General features: G+C 40.5%; 1 protein-coding gene across 1 annotated transcript; it reads left to right on the top strand.

Moving 5' to 3' along the window:
- The first annotated feature begins 1,734 nt into the window (after window positions 1–1,734).
- LOC101117534 (olfactory receptor 52R1) lies at window positions 1,735–2,688 on the top strand. The gene has a single exon (XM_004016687.3). The coding sequence runs from the start codon at window positions 1,744–1,746 to the stop codon at window positions 2,686–2,688; it is 945 nt and encodes a 314-aa protein (XP_004016736.3). The 5' UTR covers window positions 1,735–1,743.
- Window positions 2,689–21,504: the final 18,816 nt, after the last annotated feature.

The following is a 21,504-nucleotide window of genomic DNA, read 5'->3' on the forward strand; positions in this document are numbered from 1 at the left end:
CAAAGACTCGTGTCAACTGAGATTAAATTGTGTAAAGATATTGGGTAAGAACCAGGTGTGTTTTTTGCCATTGACTCTGAGATAGACAGTGGTGAGCAGTGGGATCAGACACAAGCATCAGTCCTTGTGATACCAGCAAATACCAGCAGAGGATGATGTTCCCAAAGTCAAACCCTGGCCAGCAGGGCAACCGCTAGTATGAGAAATGGACATAACTATCTTCTGGGTTTAGAGCCAATGTGGAAGTTTCTGTCAGACATTGTAAGATACGGAAAATTGGTCCATGACTCCATTGCTACTGAATAATGACCTTTATTTATTAGTTTCTTCGGCCAACATTGATTACATTCCCTTTCTTTGTAAAGCAGAGGTTCTAGAAAGAGAGCACAGCTCAGGAATAACTTCATGAAAGTTACCACTTAGGACAAGGGTTGAAAAACTATAGTCTGCACCAGCTCCACTTTGCAGCATGGTTTTAAAAATGAAGTTTTGTTGGAGCACAGCCACATCCACAAGTTAGATATTGACTGTGGCTTCTTTCATGCTACAATACCTATGCTAACTAGTTTTAACAGAGATTCTGTGGCCCAAGGAGCCTAAAATATTCATGATTTGACCAAGGAAAATTTTTTGATTCTCCAACTGAGGAGTCATACCCTAAATCCATTATAGGTACACAATTGGTCAGTCCTTTACCTACCAACCCAAATCTTCACATTAATTGTCTTAGAGTTAAAACTAACTCAGTAATACACTGCTATGGTCCTTTAAGTCAAAGTGTTTTCCAGAGTGACTTCCTACTTTGAAAAGTGGCCCACGTGTTGCTGCTGTTTTAATTCAGGAGTGTGAGGCCCCTTCACGGAGACTGTTGTTTATAGATCTCTGTCTACTTCATCACGATGTCTGTGTATACATCTAAGTATTTCTATAGATGGAAAAAAAGGGATTCTCATGTAAAAATTCAAATACATTCTGGCTCTGAACACTCGCAATACAGATCAGTCCAAGTGTGTATGACATTCAGAGAAAGACAGGGTACCTGGGACAGAAGCCTGGCTCAGTCCCTAACCCTGTCTTGGGAGGGGTTAGGAGGAAGGCATGACTAGACTTCCTCCCAGGGCCTCGAGGACACAGTAGGATCCTTGGCTTTGGGAGTCTCAGAAGCTATCAGCAGGGAGATGATGGGGTCGGCTGCATACCTATCCCCAGTCAGAGAAGCAGGGGCCCTTTCACAGCTAGAAGAACAAGGACAGATCCCTGCTTCTCACATTATCAGAGCATGGGTCCTCCAGAAACTGATTCCTCATTGTGGTGTAGTGAACCAACTGCTTCCCTGATTTGGGGATTTCCAACAGGGATGAAATGACCTATGCAAAAGTTTAAGCAAATCAGTTGTCAGTTCTGACAAGAACACAGGGACAGAATTAATATGACATTATTTTTCAATTTTCCTTCTACATGTTCTTATTTTTAAAAATATTTGTTCCTTATAAAATATCATGGTTGCAGCTAGTGGTGTGTTCTGACGGCATAGTCAAGAAAATAAATGTAAGTAGCGAACACAGATTAGCATCATTTTATATTGCAAAATTTTATTTATTAGCTGAAGTTATTCTGGTTTGCCATTCAACTTTTACCTTATTATTCAATTCTTATATCTAAATATAATAAATAATAATAAAGATTAATCTTAATGCTATCTATCTCCTGCAGACAGTAGATTACCTTATAAGCCAGAGTGCAATGCTGACTTCAGGGAATAGCTCTTCTCATCCTGTGTCCTTCATCCTGCTTGGGATCCCAGGATTGGAGAATTCCCAGTTTTGGGTTGCCTTTCCATCCTGTGCCATGTATGTTGCGGCTCTAGTCGGCAATATCACTCTCCTTCATGTAATCCGAACTGACCCCACCTTGCATGAGCCCATGTACCTCTTTCTGGCCATGCTGGCTACCACTGACCTGGTCCTCTCCACGTCCACACAACCTAAAATGCTGGCCATATTCTGGTTTCACGATCATGAGATTGAATATCATGCCTGCCTCATCCAGTTGTTCTTCATCCACGCCTTTTCTTCAGTGGAGTCCGGATTGCTCATGGCTATGGCCTTGGACCGATATGTGGCTGTCTGCTTCCCACTGCATCACTCTAGTATCCTGACCCCGGCTGTAGTGGGTAAACTGGGGGCAGGCGTGATGATGAGAGGGCTGCTGTGGGTGAGTCCTTTCTGCTTCATGGTGTCCAGGATGCCCTTCTGCCCCAGTCGGATCATCCCCCAGTCATACTGTGAGCACATGGCTGTGCTGAAGTTGGTGTGCGCTGACACTAGAGTAAATCGTGCATATGGACTTTTTGTGGCCTTCTCTGTAGTTGGCTTTGACATTATTGTCATCAGTGTATCCTATGGAATGATTCTGAGAACAGTGCTACAGTTACCCTCAAGTGAAGCCCGGCTCAAAGCTTTTGGCACATGTGCCTCCCATATCTGTGTCATCTTGGCTTTCTACATCCCGGCTCTCTTTACCTTCCTTACCCACCGCTTTGGACATCATGTGCCCCGAGTGGTACACATCATGTTTGCTATTCTCTATCTCCTGGTACCTCCCATGCTCAACCCCATCATCTATGGAGTTAGAACCAAACAGATTAGGGACAGGGTTATTCAAAGATGTTGTGGGAAAAAACCCTGAGTCAAAGCATAGGGCTTCAACCACCCCAATCACCCCCACTGATCTGGGAATATAAATGCTGAAGTTTGCCAGGATGTCACATATCGTCACATAGTCATCTCTGTGAACAGCTGGCTCAGAGATCAGCCACCCGCCCAAAGTAAGAGGAACACTTTTCAGGATACCCTGAAAGTAGTGACTGATAATAAATACAAGTTTTACCTATGTTTGATCACTTACACTGAATGATGTTGGATTTGTGATCTCCAAAGAAGATTTAGCTTCAGGACCAGGGACCAGGCTTAATCACTCAAGCTCTTGTGTGACAGTTTTATTACAGTGAAAAGGACAGAGAAACCTTCTGACATAGACATCAGAAGGGGGCGGAGAGTGCCCCACTCGTAGCCTTAGCAATTGGTTAATAGAGTAAATCAAAAGAATGTCTCAAGGTCGTAAAGGTCTTACCAGACCCACTCCCACAATATACATTTTGAAATGTCAGGATTATTCAGAAGTTTCTTAAGAAGGAGAAGCATGTCTTCCAGCAGGATACATTGCTGTAACATAATCATTCTTGCAGAGTTTAAGGAAAAACTCCTTGAGCAAGATGAGTTGATTTTTTTGTGTCATCATTAGCTCTGTGCTTAAAGAAAAAAATGTTTTATGTGACTAAGATGAAGGAATGTAGGGAAAAAAATGTGTGTCTTTTTCTCCTCCTCAAGAGCCCCAGGCCCTTTTCTCCTTCTCAGGGACCCCAGACTTCTTATCAACCCTGCTTTTTTCACTATGCCAAAGCCTTTGACTGTGTGGATCACAATAAATTGTGGAAAATTCTTAAAGAGATGGGAATACCAGACCACCTTACCTGCCTGCTGCAAAACCTGTATGCAGGTCAAGAAGCAACAGTTAGAACCAGACATGGAACAATAGATTGGTTCCAAATCGGGAAAGGAGTACGTCAAAGCTGTGTATTATCACCCTGCTTATTTAAATTATATGCACAGTTAAGTAAGTAAGTAAGTAAAATCACTCAGTCATGTCCGACTCTTTGTGACCCCGTGGACTGCAGCCCACCAGGCTCCTCAGTCCATGGGATTCTCTAGGCAAGAATACTGGAGTGGGTTGCCATTTCCTTCTCCAGGGGACCTTCCCGGACCCAGGGATTGAACCCGGGTTTCCCGCCATTGGAAGGCAGATGCTTTAACCTCTGAGCCACCAGGGAAGCCTTATGCATAGTACATCATGTGAACTGCTGGGCTGGATGAAGCACAAATTGGAATCAAGATTACCGGGAGAAATATCAATAACCTCAAATACGCAGATGACACCACCCTTAAGGCTGAAAGTGAAGAAGAACTAAAGAACTTCTTGATGAAAGTGAAAGAGGAGAGTGAAAAAGTTGGCTTAAAACTCAACATTCAGAAAACTAAGATCATGTCATCCGATCCTATCACTTCATGGCAAATAGATAGGAAACAATGGAAACAGTGACAGACTTCATTTTATTGGGCTCCAAAATCACTGCAGATAGTGACTGCAGCCATGAAATTAAAAGATGCTTGCTCCTTTGAAGGAAAGCTATGAAAATCCTAGGTAGCATATTAAAAAGCAAAGACACCACTTTGCCAACAAAGGTCCATCTAGTCAAAGTTATGGTTTTTCCAGTAATCATGTATGGATGTGAGAGTTGGACTATAAAGGCTGAGCACCAAAGGATGCATTTGAACTGTGTTGTTGGAGAAGACTCTTGAGAGTCCATTGTACAGGGAGGAGATCAAACCAGCCCATCCTAAAGGAAATCAGTCCTGAATATTCATTAGAAGGACTGATGCTGAAGCTGAAACTCCAGTACTTTGGCTACCTGATGCAAAGGACTGACTCATTGGCAAATACTCTGATTCTGGGAAAGATTAAGGGCAGGAGGAGAAGGTGGCAACAGAGAATGAGATGGTTGGATAGTATCACTGACTCAGTGGACATGAGTTTGAGCAAACTCTGGGAGATAATGAAGGACAGGGAAGCCTAGCATGCTGCAGTCCATGAGGTCACAAAGAGTTGGACAGGACACAACTTACCAACTGAACAATAAGAACAGGATATTTGCACAAAGGAAATTGCCCCACTGCAAATGTGGCTCCTGGTCTAAGTTGGGTGCCCTGTCAGATCTTGGATGATGATCCTAAACCAGGTTCCTGTGTCCTATGAGTTAGTATATAAACTACTATTTGTCTTTAGCATACCCCAACAACTGTCTAAAGCACTGCAAATTGATTGGAACTTACATTCATCCTGGAGACCACAATCAACAGGAAAAACTGAGAAAATGAGTCATAAATTGAAAAGGAGAATTGCTAAAATATGTCAATAAACTAATTTAACTTGGAATGAGGCTTTGCCAGTTGCCCGCTACATATCAGGGTGGCTCCCAGAAGTAGGCTTAAATTAAGCCCCTTTGAAATATTGTATGATAAGCCATTTCAATTGTTCCACTATAAATGCTCTGAAATAGCTAGCTGTAGCTAATTATGTTAAATCTTTGGACATTATAAAAACCTCTGTTCATGAGTTTTGCTCTATTATACTAACCTCTGATCTTGAGTAATGGACTCAAGATCATGCCTTCAGTGCCACATAGAGGGGCTTTAACATGACCCTATAGTTTGGGATCCAAATCCAATAGAACCCTGCCATCCCCTGATACCCTCTCAGTTGTCTGCCGATCTTGGGTGCCCTCAAGCCTGGAATTGCCTGCTTTCTGTCAGGTGAAATACCCCACTGTCCTTGGGAGAGGACAAAGCCCAGATAGACTACTTGTTTACATATCTGGGCCTTTTTCTAGGAAACTTTTTATCCACAATTAGCCAAATAGTTCAGGGTTCTGATGGTATTTTGCAGACATTTGTCATATGTAAGGTTAGCTATGAGCCAGTTGTCCACATATTAGAGTAAAAGCCTTTCATCCAATATAAAGTTTCTAAGCTTCCAGCTGCCTATGCAACTGAAGTAGCCTTACATTTTTTCTAACCCAGTGATGGAGTCCTCCTTAAAACCCAGAGAGAACAGCGAGCTGAGGACCAACTGACTGCAAGGTAGACTGGACCATACAAGGTGTTATTCACCATGAACTCATCTGTCAAACTGCCTGAGATAAAACCCTGGATTCACTATACTCAGATTAAAGCTGTACCTCTGTCTTTGAAAACAAACCCAACTCCCAGGAGGCCTGGGGAACAATGGGTTTGTGAACCCTTAGAGGACTTAAGATTGCTCTTCAAAACGATATGTTGAGTTTACAATTTCCTTAGAAATTGGAGGATAGATCAATCTACTTCTTTAATCCTGTTGTACTGATCCACCCAGCATGAGGTTCAAGTAGTTGAGAATTATACTGTACTAAAAATTTTAATTGGAGAAGGCAATGGCACCCCACTCCAGTACTCTTGCCTGGAAAATCCCATGGATGGAGGAGCCTGGTAGGCTGCAGTCCATGGGGTCACTAAGAGTCAGATACGACTGAGCGACTTGACTTTCAATTTTCACTTTCATGCATTGGAGAAGGAAATGGCAACCCACTCCAGTATTCTTGCCTAGAGAATCCCAGGGATGGGGGAGCCTGGTGGGCTGCCGTCTATGGGGTAGCACAGAGTTGGACATAACTGAAGTGACTTAGCAGCAAAAATTCTATACATTATTTCCTGCCTGAGGGTTTAACAGTCAGGCAGAGGGGCAGAGTTCCCTGAGGCAGGTAATTATATCCAATTATAATGACAAAAGCAACTCTCACAGGTCTTCAAAGATGCTCCAGTGTGTAGAAGTGAAATGAAGTGAACTCTGTCAGGCAACCCCATAGATTATATAGTCAATGGAATTCTCCAAGCCAGAATACTGCAGTGGCTAGCCTTTCCCTTCTCCAAGGAATCTTCTCAACCCAGGGATCGAAACCAGGTCTCCCGCATTACAGGGGATCCTTTACCAGCTGAGCTCTAGTGGGTGGCTTCTGTTAAAAACTGAATTCCAGAAGCCATTTAGAGCTATTTCTGGTCATGATAGAGTTGGTGAGAGATAAAGCAGAGCTCACAGCGAGTAGTACCCTGTGTCCCAGTCTTCTCTGCCCATCCCAGGGAGCAGTAGGGCTCAGAGTCTTCAAAGAGTTGGACGGCAAGGTGTGCACCGTGCAGGACAGCCTGACTCAGTGTAGGGTCCAGGTCCAGAGAACATGACTGCTGAGCCAGAAAGAAGACTTGCTGCTTGTACTATGTCTCCCAGGAAGACTCTGGAAAAGTAGGAAGATTGCCTCCATTCACAAAGCCTCCTGTAAGGAGAGAGGATCTGAATGCCACCCTGCTCCAGAATTAGGCTGGGCTCTAGTTTTAGCTACCCTAAACAGAGTCTAAATTTCCCTGAAGCTATTGCTTAGCAAAATCTCAGCCCATTTTAGTCTTTATCTCTTCAGGGTTGAGCAACTTGGATTGAACTGATATTTCACCTAGTGAGTGAGTGTGAAGGCACCAGATTCCCTAGGAACTCAGCAGAAAGTGCAGGGAGGAAAGAGAGGTGCCTCTCAAGGGCTCCCACTTCCCACTCAGACTTGTGTCGCAGATCAGCTCTGCTCCTCCATGGTCCATCCAAAAAGAAAATCTGAGAGCTGAAAATCAGAGCCAGTGAATGGAATGAGGAAGCTGAGAAGCATCTCTTAGGAGGGAACTTTGGTCTTTGAAAAGGCCAGTGGAGAATCTGGGAAATAGAATCAGCAGAGAGAAACTGGCTTTTGAAAGCAACTACAGTAAATGAGTAGCTGAAGCCTGCTTGAGAAGAGAGTCACAAACCCTAAAAGAGTTTGTGGAAGAGGTGAGTTCACTATTAAGGCTCATGGGCAGAAGCTGATAAAGATGCCTTCCTAGAGAAAGCAGTATGTAATCTGAGATTTCAGAAGAGCAGCCTGGAGCCTATTGTAGTCATCCATCCCAGTGACTTAGGAGGGGCCAGGTTCAAATGCAGATCTACCTATAATTCAGTATACAGTTTCACAGATCTCCTTTTTATCTGGCTTTTTCATGATGACAGGGCAACAATCTCTGCTGTAACCAACCAGAGTGGGTGTTCCAATCAATCACTACCTAGCAGAGGCAGTGGTGTGGACCACCCAGAGCACTGGGTGTGGCATTGTGCACTTGGCACGAATTTACTATGTGGTCTTGGGCAAATCATGTAACTGCACTGAGCTCTGTTTTTCTCATTTTAAATACAAATGCAGAGGTTTTGTGAGAGAAACAATAAAATGTAAAAGTGTATGGCATCATATCTACAAAAACAGCAATGCTTTCCACAGTCAATCAAAGAGATCATCGTTCACTCTGATAAATTATGTCTTTAGCCAGACTCTCCACCAGTGCTCAGTGCAGGAATGAAGATGGTACAAGTTATGCTTTTGCTGGAGCATCTGAGGCTCAGTGACTACATCCTCACAAGTGGAGAGTGATATACAGAAGGCAAAAAGGAGGGAGAGAACCTGTAGCTCAAACAGAATATTTGACTGTTTGCAAAGGTCAGGCCAGGCAGAAGGAAATAAAACCCTAGATAGTGGGTATGTATTTCTGAATGTCACTATAAGCCAGATAGGAGTATATGTTTTGAGCAAGCCTATAGCTATTACCTAGGTAGGATGGTAAAGTTTCCAGATTATAGAGTAAGACCTATAGGGTGAGCCCCAATTCTCTCACAATGTTACAAATCTAGAGAAAATCAGAAAGAGGCTCGGTTTATTTCAGATCTTGCAGAAAGCCTTTTGAGGAACATTTTGGGCTGGCTGACACATTTGTCCATAGGTTGTTAAAGGAAAGTTGAAAATATGTTATTCTTGCCTATATGTTTCTGCTATGAAGCAGGTAAGAATCAATGTTTTCAAGCAAAGACTCAGGCCAAGTGAGATTAAATACCGAAAAGGTGTTGGGTAGATAAGAACCAGATGAGTTTTTGTGTCATTGACTCTTAGGTGGTGGTCACCAGAGGGATCAAAGTGTATGAACCCACAGCATACCAGCAGTGTGAGGTACACACAATCCTTCCATAGCCAGCAAGGCAACCACTAGTAGGAGAAGAGGATGTAACTGTCTTGTGAGTCTGGTGACAAAGTGATCGTTTCTGTTAGAATATTTTAAGGTATGGTTAATTGCTTAGTGCTTCCATAGCTACTGAATAATGACCTGTATTTGTTACTTTCCTCAGCAAATGTTTATTGAATACTTATTCTGTGCCATGCCAGGTGCTAGGAAAATCTAGCACCAAATCCGTCTTGCAGCCTATGGAACACAGCCGTACACACATATTTATATATTGACTAGTATGCTTTTACGCCTTAAGGACTAAGCTGAAGTTGCAACAGATTGTATGGCCAACAAAGCCTAAAATGTTTATGATCTGATTTTTTTCAGAAGAAAATTTACTGATCCTGCAAGTAAGAAGAGTCACACCCTAAATGCATTACAAATGCATGATTAGTCAGTCAGCTATCTTCCAGCCCAAATTCTCATAGTAATTGTCATAGGGTCAAAACCAACTCAGTATCTGTAAGTACACTGCTGTGGGGCTATAAGCCTGTCTTCCTACACTGAAAATTGGCCCAAGTGTTGTGTTGTTTTAATTCAAAAGCAGGGGGCTACAGGATAGAGCCTATTATTTATAGACCTCTGCCTGTCTCATTGAATATCTGTCTGTCCATATATCTGAATATTTCTACAGAAGGAAAAAATGTTTTGTGAAACTGTTAGTTGCTCAGTCATGTCTGACTCTTTCTGATGCCATGGACTGTAGCTCACTAGACTCCTCTGTCCATGGCATTTTCCAGGCAAGAATGCTTGAGTGGGTACCCATTCCCTTCTTCAGGGGACCTTTCCGACTCAGGAATAGAACCCAGATCTCCTGCATTGAAGGTAGATTCTTTACCATCTGAACCACCTACATATCTTTGTAGAACATTTTCCAAAACTCTATAAGTAAATTCCAAAGTTGAGGACAATACAGGACTTTTAAACAGTTTTCAGGGAAATTTTAAACTCCTTTGTAACAAGGTATACCAATTCCAGCCATGTAAAAGGAATTTTCACATTGGGGTCTGTGGAAGACGATATTCCTTTTAGATGCTCACTAATTTGATAACTGAAATTTTTTTTACTGTTTCTTCAGATGATGAACATAGGCCAACCTTGTGGCCGTTATCAATCACTTCTTTCTGAGAGTTCTTATCCAGGGTAGTCTGAAAATTGTCCCTCTTGCTTCATGAGGGTGTCAGTCCTCTGAGCCAACTGTTCACAGCCATGACTTTGTGACAATTTGTGACATCCTGGCAAAATGTATGCATTTATATCATCAATGCCTTAGCAGTGGGGACCTTGGGGAGGTTAAGACCCTATGCTTTGAGTTGGGAGTATTTTCTATAACATCCTTGAATAACTCTGTCCCTGATCTGTTTGGTTCTAACTCTACAGATGATGGGGTTGAGCATGGGAGGTACCAGGAGATAGAGAAGAGCAAACATGACATGTACTACTCAGGGCACATGATGCCCAAGTGGTGGGTAAGGAAACTAAAGAGAACAGAGGTGTAAAAAACCAAGATGACACAGATATGGAGGGCACATGTGCCAAAAGCCTTGAGCTGGGCTTCACTGGAGGGTAACCCCAGCACAGCTCTCCAAATCATCACATAGGATACACTGATGATGATAACGTCAAAGTCCTAACATCAAACCTACTCATACGGCTGATGCCGATTCTTAAAGGTAAGATATATGTATAGAAAAGGATTCAGGAAATACATCCAAATGATATAACATTTAAGAATAATGGTCAGATTTGTGGTATTTTGATTTTTTTTGGCACCTTTAGGTATTTTTAAAAAATATCAATGATTGAAGAAGCTTAATTTCAGTATGAGAGAAAAAGTAATTGAAATAACAACAAAAGTGTACAGAAGTTAATTTAGTGCCAAAGCCTAGGGAAGTACAGTGGACAATCTGAGAACGTGAGGAATTTGCAATAAAATCCAGAAAGTTTGAAAGTCTAGGTATAGCATTGTTGCCAAGAAATCACAACTTCTTGAGACTCCTAACAATAAGAATTAGGTAGACTAAATGCTGGGCTCTCTTCCCAAAATTTGCCGATTCCATGATGACAATGGATTTCAAATGAAGAAGTTCTGGGAAAGAAGAAGGAAGAAGAATCTCTTTGAAGATAACTATATTGTAGGGTTCATAGTAGCAAGAAAGTACCTAGAAATTTAATTATTTGTTAATATTCAATTAAATTAAAATTTTAAACTAGTTTAGAAAACTGCGTGTCCTTTATTATTTTCTCATTTTTAACTTTATTGAGCCACATGTAATATACAAATAGTTGCACATATTTAAGACATACATTTTGACATAGGGGATTTGGACATAGCCATACACCAGTCATGCCATCGCCATAATCAAAGTAATAAACACATTTATCACATTTACTGCGTTTGTATTTTTGTCCTCACTCACTACTCTCTTGTCAAAGTCAGTGATGAAGAAGGTTCTAAAATCCAGGCTCTTACTTTACTAAAACCAATGTCAGGTGAAGGTGCTTTAAGAGAAATCAGGAGTATGTTTGCTTCTCAGAAGAAGCAGCTTATTGGAGCCCAAAAGTACCTCCAGAAATAAATGGGTATTCTGAAGGATCATTGTCAAAATTCCCAAATTTTAGAGTTGTAAGGGATTATGATTTCATTATCAGTAAATCAGTTAATGAATGTGTGTCTCTATTTCATTTTAAAATTAGCTTTATGGCTGCATAAGTGGGGCAATAAAATGCAAATATGTTAATACATAGTTTAATGATTTCTGACACATGTAAACATCTGTGTGGTTACCTACCCAATTGAGATATAGAAATTTTCCATCACTTCATAGTTTCAATAAGGACAGACTGAAGGGATAAAGTAGGTCATTAAATAGTGTGGATTGTAAGTAGGAAAAAAATATGGGAGATTCCTGTAAGTTAATGATTACTCGAGAAATCGGGTTTACTTAGATACACAACCATCCAGGCTGGTTTAGCAAAAAAACCATGTTACAGAGGCATGAGACTTGTCCCCAAAACAGTAAAACAGTAGTGACATGAGGCCCACATCCTGCCCAGTGAGCTCAGGAAGTTAGGACATGCTTTTTGCACACATAAAAAGCAATAATCTGTGGACCTAACTTGACCAAGTAGGTATAAGAAAACTCCTCTGCTCAACTGGGAGAGGAAAATGATGATGGAAGCATGGCATCAACTCAAGAAAGGCAAAGATGTTCTCCCCTCCTCACTTGTTCTTTGATTATAAAACTATAGCCCAGTAAGTTTCAGGGTTATGGATTTTTGAGTTTTACCAAGAGAATGCACTGGTCATAGCAAACAGCCTCTTCCAACCACACAAGAGAATACTATACACATGGACATCAACAGATGGTCAATATCAAAATCAGATTTATTATATCCTTTGCAGCCAAAGATAGAGAGGCTCTATCCAGACAGCAAAAACAAGACCAGGAGCTGATTGTGGGTCAGATCTTGAACTCCTTATTGCCAAATTCAGGCTTAAATTAAACAGAGTAGGGAAAACCACTAGACCATTCAGGTATGACCTAAATCAAATCCCTTACAATTATATAGTGGAACTGACAAATAAACTCAAGGGATTAGATCTGATAAACAGAGTGCCTGAAGATCTATGGATGGAGGTTTGTGACCTTGTACAGGAAGCAGTGATCAAGACCATGCCCAAGAAAAAGAAATGCAAAAAGGCAAAATGATTGTCTGAGGAGGTCTTACAAATAGCTGAGTAAAGAAGTGAAGCAAAAGGCAAAGGGTAAAAGGAAAGATATACCCATTTGAATGCAGAGTTCCAAAGAATAGCAAGGAGAGATAAGAAAGGGTTCCTCAGTTATCAGAAAAAAATAGAGGAAAGAAATAGAGGAAAACAATAGAATGGGAAAGACTAGAGATCTCTTCAAGAAAATCAGAGATACCAAGGGAGCATTTCATGCAAAGATGGGCACAATAAAGGACAGAAATGGTATGGACCCAACAGAAGCAGAAGATGTTAAGAAGAGGTGGCAAGAATACACAGAACTGTACAAAAAAGATCTTCATGATCCAGATAATCACAATGGTGTGATCACTCACCTAGAGCCAGACATCCTGGAATGTGAAGTCAAGTGGGCATTAGGAAGCATCACTACAAACAAAGGTAGTGGAGGTGATGGAATTCCAGTTGAGCTATATCAAGTCCTAAAAGATGATGCTGTGAAAGTGCTGCACTCAATATGCCAGCAAATTCGGATACTCAGCAACAGCCACAGGACTGGAAAAGGTAGTTTTCATTCCAATTCCTAAGAAAGGAAATGCTGAAGATTGTTCAAACTACCACACAATTGCACTCATCTCACAGCTAGCAAAGTAATGCTCAAAATCTCCAAGCCAAGTTTCACCAGTACATGAACTGTGAACTTCCACATGTTCAAGCTGGATTTGGAAAAGGCAGAGGAACCAGAGATCAAAATGCCAACATCCGTTGGATCATTGAAAAAGCAAGAGAGTTCCAGAAAAAACATCTACTTCTGCTTTATTGACTAGACTAAAGCCTTTGACCATGTGGATCACAACAAAATGTGGAAAATTCTCAAATATATGGGAATACCAGACCACCTTACCTGCCTCCTGAGAAACCTGTATGCAGGTCAAGAAGCAACAGTTAGTACCAGACATGGAAAAACAGATTGGTTCCAAATCGGGAAAGGAGTACTTCAAGGCTATATATTGTCATCCCGACACACTTATGGCAGAAAGTGAAGAAGAATTAAAGAGCCTCTTGATAAAAGAGAAAGAGCAAAGTGAACAAGTTGACTTAAATCTCAGCATTCAAGAAGCTACATCCGATCCAATGACATCATGGCAAATAGAGGGGGAAACAATTGAAACAGTGACAGGCTTTATTTTCTTGGGCTCCAAAATCACTGCATATGGAGACTGCAGTCATGAAATTAAAAGACGCTTGCTCCTCGGAAGAAACGCTATGACCAACCTAGACAGTATATTAAAAAGCAGAGAAATTACTTTGTCAACAAAGTAATGTCAAAGCTATGTCTGTCTAGTCAAAGCTATGGTTTTTCAAGTAGCCATGTATGGATGTGAGAGTTGGAGTATAAAGAAAATAAGCGCCAAAGAATTGGTGCTTCTGAACTGTGGTGTTGGAGAAGACTCTTGAGAGTCCCTTGGACTGGAAGAAGATGCAACCTGTCAATCTTAAAAGAAATCAGTCCTGAATATTCATTTGAAGGAGTGATGCTTAAGCTGAAGCTTTGGCCACCTGTTGTGAAGAACTGACTCATTGGAAAAGATCTTGATGCTGGGAAAGACTGAAGGCAGAAGGGGATGACGGAGGATGAGATGGTTGGATGGCATTACTCAATGAACATGAGTTTGAACAAACTCCGGGAGTTTGTGATAGACAGGGAAGCCTTGACTGCTGCAGTCCATGGAGTTACAGATTCATGTCAATGTATTGCAAAACCAATACAGTATTGTAAAGTAAAATAAAGTAAAAATTAAAATTAAAAAAAAAAGTTGTACAGTTGAACTGAACTGAAAGTTTAGGGTAAGGCATTTCTCACCCACCCAGCTGTAAACTTCACAAATGTATTATTCTGATAAATCACTTCTTATTTATCACTTTGACTCTCGCTGAATTCTTTTCTACATTGAGATGTAAAGGTCAGTAGTACTGGAACTCTTTAGAGCCCTGCTGAATAGTAACCAGTTTCAGTTTTATTGCCTCTTTGTAATCAAACTCTCCCATCCATCCTAAACACACAAATTCTGGTCTGATTTCTTTCTTGATATTTTTCTCTCCCACTAAAACTTGAGTCTTGTGTCTTGCTCAATATAAAGCTCTTCAGATTCATCCATACTGTTGTGTGTATGAGTGATTCATTTCCTATTATTGCTCAGTAGTATGCTTTTTTTCCTATGTACCTCAATTGGAATATTGTTACCCTTTCTTCTTTGCTTCAGTCCAATTGCATACAGTCTGGTAAATATATAAAATATGATATATTTATGTTTCAGTTGTTGGAACTTTTAAGCAAATCAACTTTGATTGAAATATTAAATAACGCTATTCAACAAGAATCTGGAATACATAGTATGACTAACGACAACAAAAAAAAGAATGACATGTTACTCTCTAACACCTATTGCTGTAAAAGAAGACACTCATTCAACAAGATAAAGTCAATTTTTTTCTTTGACTCTGATTCAAATGACCATAATTATGTCACATTTCTATTTAATTTGCATCAGGCCATAGATTTCTGGGATAGCTTTCTGTTTTTTCTGGAATTCAAATTATCTTCCATTTTGCCCACTTGCAGGATAAAGACAAGCTTTCAGTATCATCTCACTTAGTGACTTTCTGTTAATTATTCATAATGGTACTAAATTTTAAGATTTCATTATCATACAAACATCCTCAAGATCTTGTTAAAATTGAAAACCTGATTCAATAGATCTGGAGTGGGGCCTGAGTCAAGAACTTCTAACAATACGTTTGCTCTGAGGCCGTATTTTTTTGTGCAAGAGTTTAACACATTCTGCATTTTTAAAGGCATGTTGGAGTGATGCTTTCCTGAGATTACTCTCCATGGCACCCTTGAGTAATTTCTAATTGGTTATCAGCTGTTGAACTCTATTGGATGTAGGTCTCATTTTGCTGAACTACATAATCCAGTTTTGTTCAGAAAAATATGATGTGATTAATAAATGATAACTTTTCTGTGTGTTCTTGCCTGTTTAAAATCTCTATTTCTCTTTTTTCCTCTTGCACTTCATTGATAGATTGACTGTATATAGGATTCAGTTCAGTTCAGTTCAGTCCATTTCAGTCGCTTAGTCGTGTCCGACTCTTTGCGACCCCATGAATCACAGCATGCCAGGCCTCCCTGTCCATCACCAACTCCCAGAGTTCACTCAGACTCACGTCCATCGAGTCCGTGATGCCATCCAGCCATCTCATCCTCTGTCGTCCCCTTCTCCTCCTGACCCCAATCCCTCCCAGCATCAGAGGCTTTTCCAATGAGTCAACTCTTCACATCAGGTGGCCAAAGTATTGGAGTTTCAGCTTTAGCATCATTCCTTCCAAAGAAATCCCAGGGCTGATCTCCTTCAGAATGGACTTGTTGGATCTCCTTGCAGTCCAAGGGACCCTCAAGAGTCTTCTCCAACACCACAGTTCAAAAGCATCAATTCTTCAATGCTCAGCCTTCTTCACAGTGCAACTCTCACATCCATACATGACCACTGGAAAAACCAGAGCCTTGACTAGACGGACCTTAGTCAGCAGAGTAATGTCTCTGCTTTTGAATATGCTATCTAGGTTGGTCATAACTTTTCTTCACATGCCTTAAATAATTTTCTTTGAACATTTAAGGTTTAGCCTAAAAAACCTCTTGATGAAAGTGAAAGAGGAGAGTGAAAAAGTTGGCCTAAAGCTCAACATTCAGAAAACGAAGATCATGGAATCCGATCCCATCACTTCATGGGAAATAGATGGGGAAACAGTGGAAACAGTGTCAGACTTTATTTTTTGGGGTTCCAAAATCACTGCAGATGGTGATTGCAGCCATGAAATTAAAAGACGCTTACTCCTTGGAAGAAAAGTTGTGACCAACCTAGATAGAATATTCAAAAGCAGACACATTACTTTGCCGACGAAGGTCCGTCTAGTCAAGGCTATGGTTTTTCCTGTGGTCATGTATGGATGTGACAGTTGGACTGTGAAGAAGGCTGAGCACTGAAGAATTGATGCTTTTGAACTGTGGTGTTGGAGAAGGCTCTTGAGAGTCCCTTGGACTGCAAGGAAATCCAACCAGTCCATTCTGAAGGAGATCAGCCCTGGGATTTCTTTGGAAGGAATGATGCTAAAGCTGAAACTCCAGTACTTTGGCCACCTCATGTGAAAGATTGACTCATTGGAAAAGACTCTGATGCTGGGAGGGATTGGGGGCAGGAGGAGAAGGGGACGACAGAGGATGAGATGGCTGGATGGCATCACGGACTCGATGGACGTGAGTCTGAGTGAACTCTGGGAGTTGGTGATGGACAGGGAGGCCTGGCGTGCTGCGATTCATGGGATCGCAAAGAGTCGGACACAACTGAGCAACTGAACTGAACTGAAAAATAGAGACAAAATTCTAGTTCTGTATGTCCACACTAAAATGTTCACCTGTCTGTGTCTTAGCTTCTCTACCTGTACAATGAGGATGTTGATACCTATTTCATTCGGTCTTATAGAGAATTCATGACTACGTAATTTATAAACCTCTAGAGTACAACCTGGCATATAGAAACTACTAAATTTACTTCACCCATTCATTACTAAGCCTGGGTAGACTAAAATTAAACTTTCTGGTTTTTCCTTGTAGGTGATTTTTTGCTCTTATTTTAAAGCATTAGGCTCCATTCTTTATCTTGACACTTTGAAATTCCACTGCATTATTTTTCAAATGCTTTTTCAGTTCTTTTATTTTTCTTCATTGCTGATTATGTTGCAAAATTTTTATTATGTTGCAAAATTTGTTTAGTCTTCACTTGACAGATATTTAGGTTTCCACATTTTAGCTCTTCTGTAAACAGCTACTCTAAATATACTCTTAACATTTTCTAAATTGAAATATGGTTGATTTACAATGTTCTGATACTCTGACATTTTTGATGTAAATGTAAACTAGTTATGTGGGAACTACAACTTGAAGTGGAACTTCTTGGTCAAAAAGATGCAAAACATTGTTACAAATAGTTAAAAACATTTCCTGATGGGGCTATACTAAGAACCTGAGTGCCCCCAAGTGCTCCACAAATTTGCCAACACTTAGTGTTGTCAATGTATTTCATTTTGATTATTCTAATGACTTTGTACTGGCAATTCTTTCTGGTTTGAATTTTCATCTTCCTAATGAATAATAATTTGAACTCATATTTGTTTATACCATTAGAGGCTCATTTATATTCCTTTAGCAAAAATTTTAATGAGCTGTTTTTTTCTCTATTGATTGTGTCATTTTATTTCTCAGATATATGCACTGTGAATATTTTCTTCATCTGTGGATTTCCTTTTCACTTATGTCTTTTTCAGTAAGTAAATTGGTTTTTATTTTGATGAAGTTTAATTTTTTTTTTTTTTTTGGAATCCACTTGTGTGCTAAGAAATTTTTTCCTTTCCTCAAGTTCATGACAATTGTATCATATATATATAGACTATAGTTTCAGCTTTCAAATTTAGGTTTATATTATATTGCAAATAAAGATATTTTACACTGTGGTAAGAATTAAGGTTCATTTTAGTTTTTATACAGATATCCATCCAGTTGTTCTATCCACATAAAGATATTTTCATGTCACTGAAGTTCATTGATTTCTCTGATTAAAGTCAATTAATTATGTTTGGGGCTATTACTGATCTCATGATTTTCCTTCACAATGTATTGATCTATTTTTATATAAATATAAGATCACTCCTACGATATGTGGAACACTAGGTAATTGCAGCCATGAAATTAAAAGACGCTTACTCCTTGGAAGAAAGGTTATGACCAACCTAGATAGTATATTCAAAAGCAGAGACATTACTTTGCTGACTAAGGTCCATCTAGTCAAGGCTATGGTTTTCCTGTGGCCATGTATGGATGTGACAGTTGGACTGTAAAGAAGGCTGAGTGTTGAAGAATTGATGCTTTTGAACTGTGGTGTTGGAGAAGACTCTTGAGAGTCCCTTGGACTGCAAGGAGATCCAACCAGTCTATTCTGAAGGAGATCAGCCCTGGGATTTCTTTGGAAGGAATGATGCTAAAGCTGAAACTCTAGTATTTTGGCCACCTCATGTGAAGAGTTGACTCATTGGAAAAGACTCTGATGCTGGGAGGGATTGGGGTCAGGAGGAGAAAGGGACGACAGAGGATGAGATGGCTGGATGGCATCACTGACTCGATGGACGTGAGTCTGAGCGAACTCCAGGAGTTGGTAATGGACAGGGAGGCCTGGCGTGCTGCGATTCATGGGGTCGCAAAGAGTCAGATACGACTGAACAACTGAAATGAAATTAACTGAACTGAAATTAACTGAAGCAAATATGTTCTGTAGGATCTTACTTAGGAAAAAAAATTTTTTTCCTTAGAATTCTTTTTAAAAAAACCACTAGCTTGTGTTAAATGAATTATTTATAGATGGTGACTTAGAATAATGGATAAAAATGCATTTATTTTTGTGTTAGTTTTCTAAGGTTACCATTACAAAGTACCACAAACTGAGTCGCTTGAACCCAGAAATAGTCATGTTAGAAGTTCCAGAGCTTAGAAGTCCCTGATTAAGGTATCAGAGGGATGATCCCTTCTGTTGGCTGTGCAGGAGAAACTGTCCCTTGCCTCTCTCCTAGAGTCTGTTGGTTTGCTGGAAACCTTGGTGTGTAATCGTATTATCTTGATCTTTGTTTTCATGTCTATATAACATTCTCTTTGTGTGTATTCTCAGTGTCCAAATTTCCTTTTTTTTTTTTAATAAGAACACTAATCATATTGGATTAGGAACCCACTTTACTTCAGCATGACCTCATCTTAACTAATGACATTTGCAATGGACTTATTTCCAAATGAGGTCACATTCTGAGGTACTAAAGGTTAGAACCTTGCTGTCTTAGTTCAAGTTCTTACTGATGAAGCCAAATCCAGCCTCTGTACCCAAATATCAAATTAATTTTGAGACAGAGTTTGGGGTGAAATAGAAAAGAATAGCTTTATTGCTCTGCCAGGCAAAGGGGTCACAGTGAGGTAAAGTCCTTAAAACTGTGTGTCCAAATTTGGAGAGGCTAGTGAGTAATGATTATAGTAATGGTTCAAAGAGGTCATGATCAGCTTGTGGACATTCTTCTGATTGGTTGGCAATGTGGTAAGTGGGAGTCAGAATCACCATGCTTCTGGTTCCAACTGGTCTAGGGTCTCTGTGTTTGTGAGCAGCATACCGTTAATTTCTCCAACCTGGTAGGAGTTTCAGTATCTGCAAAACAGCTCAAACATATTGTTACATATATATGTATGTATGTATACCTGCTCACTAGAACTCAGACAAGGTCAAGGGGGCTGAATGAAGCCTAGTTCCTGTAACCAAGACGTGATGGTACAGGAAGGAGGAACCCTTTCCAGGACCCAAGAGTGGGCTCTTGTCTAACACTTAGAAATGAATTATCTAAGGAGACAAATGTGCTGACAAAGCAAGAGACTTCACTGGTGCCTGGGTGGACAGCAGCAGCATAACAAACCCAGAACTGCTCTGTCACATGGCTTGCACACTCGGGTTTTATGGTAATAGAGCTAGTTTCTGGCTTATCCCTGGCAAATCTTTCTGACTCAGGGGCAGAGCCCCATCATGCCCCTTCCTGATAGAGCACTCACTGCTCATCCAAGATGGAGTCCAGGGAAAAGGATTCTGGGAGGATACTGTGACATGTAGACTGGTGTCTCACCTCTTCTTTTGACTTTTCTCAAGTTCTTTCGGGTGGTGGTAGATTGTTAGTTCCGAATTCTTTACCAGGACCTCCTGTTGTGAGATAATTCATGCAGGTGGTTACTATCAGGCCTGGCCAGGGTGGGCAGCTTGGGTCTGTAGTTCCCAAACCTTTCTGGTCACAGTAAGTTTTTTATGCCCAGGATATCCACAGGGTCATGGAAAGTACTAATGAGTTCTACATCCTGGATATTGCCTCTCAGCTCTGAGAAACTGTTCCAAAGAGATAAGAGAGGAGACGGGATATATAGGACTTTAGCTGAAGAAAAAACAAACAGGTACTTAAGCATCAAAAGATTATTGCTAAGCATACAAAAATGAGGCATCTCAAGTTAATAATTTTAGTGCCTTTCCAAGAGTCTGGAATCATTAAATTGATTACTTTGACAATGTATCTTGACTATCTAGGACCAACATTTGGTTTTTCTCTCTCTTGAATTCCCCTCACAGCACACGGAGAGAATAAGGGACTGCACTGGCGGATGGTATCATGGCTTAAATGTCAGGCTGCATTTTTTGCTTACTGATATGACAGGGGACATTTTTTATCCACAGGTGTCAGTTACCTTGACCTCACAGAGCCCTACTATCACACTAAATATGGATACTTCCTCCAAATGATTATTCATACTTGCATACAAGATTATACACACATAAATTAGTAAGCAAGTCCACTCCTTTACACATGTATTTATTTCTCTTGGATATACACATCAACATACAAAATGAATAAGCATACTTTCACATTGCACAAAATATCCCTTCAGGTCTAAATATATATACTCTGCCTGCACACGTCCTCAGTCATGTCTGACTCTTTGTGACCCCATGGACTGTGGCCCTCCAGTCTCCTCTGTACATGAAATTTTCCAGGGAAGAATACTGGAGTGGGTTGCCATTTCCTGCTCCAGGGGATCTACTCAACCCAGGGATTGAACCCATGTCTCTTGTGTCTTCTGTAATGCCAGGCAGATTCTTTACCACTATGCCAGCTGGGAAGCCCATACATAATCTGACTAACAATAATTTACAGTAATACAGATAAATTTACACTCAGGTAATCTCAACCTACATTCTTTTATGTGCATTCAAATCCCATGTCTTTGGATTTGTGTGTACATGGGAGAAAGGAGAATTAGGGGTTAATCCTTCCAGCTTTAGTCTCCAGTCTCAGAGGAAGCCAGTGTGGATAAGAGGCAGTGGGACCCAGGACGGGTTCAGA

This window comes from Ovis aries, chromosome 15, assembly GCF_016772045.2.
Source record: "Ovis aries strain OAR_USU_Benz2616 breed Rambouillet chromosome 15, ARS-UI_Ramb_v3.0, whole genome shotgun sequence".
Lineage (NCBI taxonomy): Eukaryota > Metazoa > Chordata > Mammalia > Artiodactyla > Bovidae > Ovis > Ovis aries.

Coding starts and splice junctions, on each gene's coding strand:
- LOC101117534 (XM_004016687.3), top strand. CDS start 1,744: ATGCTGACTTCAGGGAATAGCTCTTCTCATCCTGTGTCCTTCATCCTG.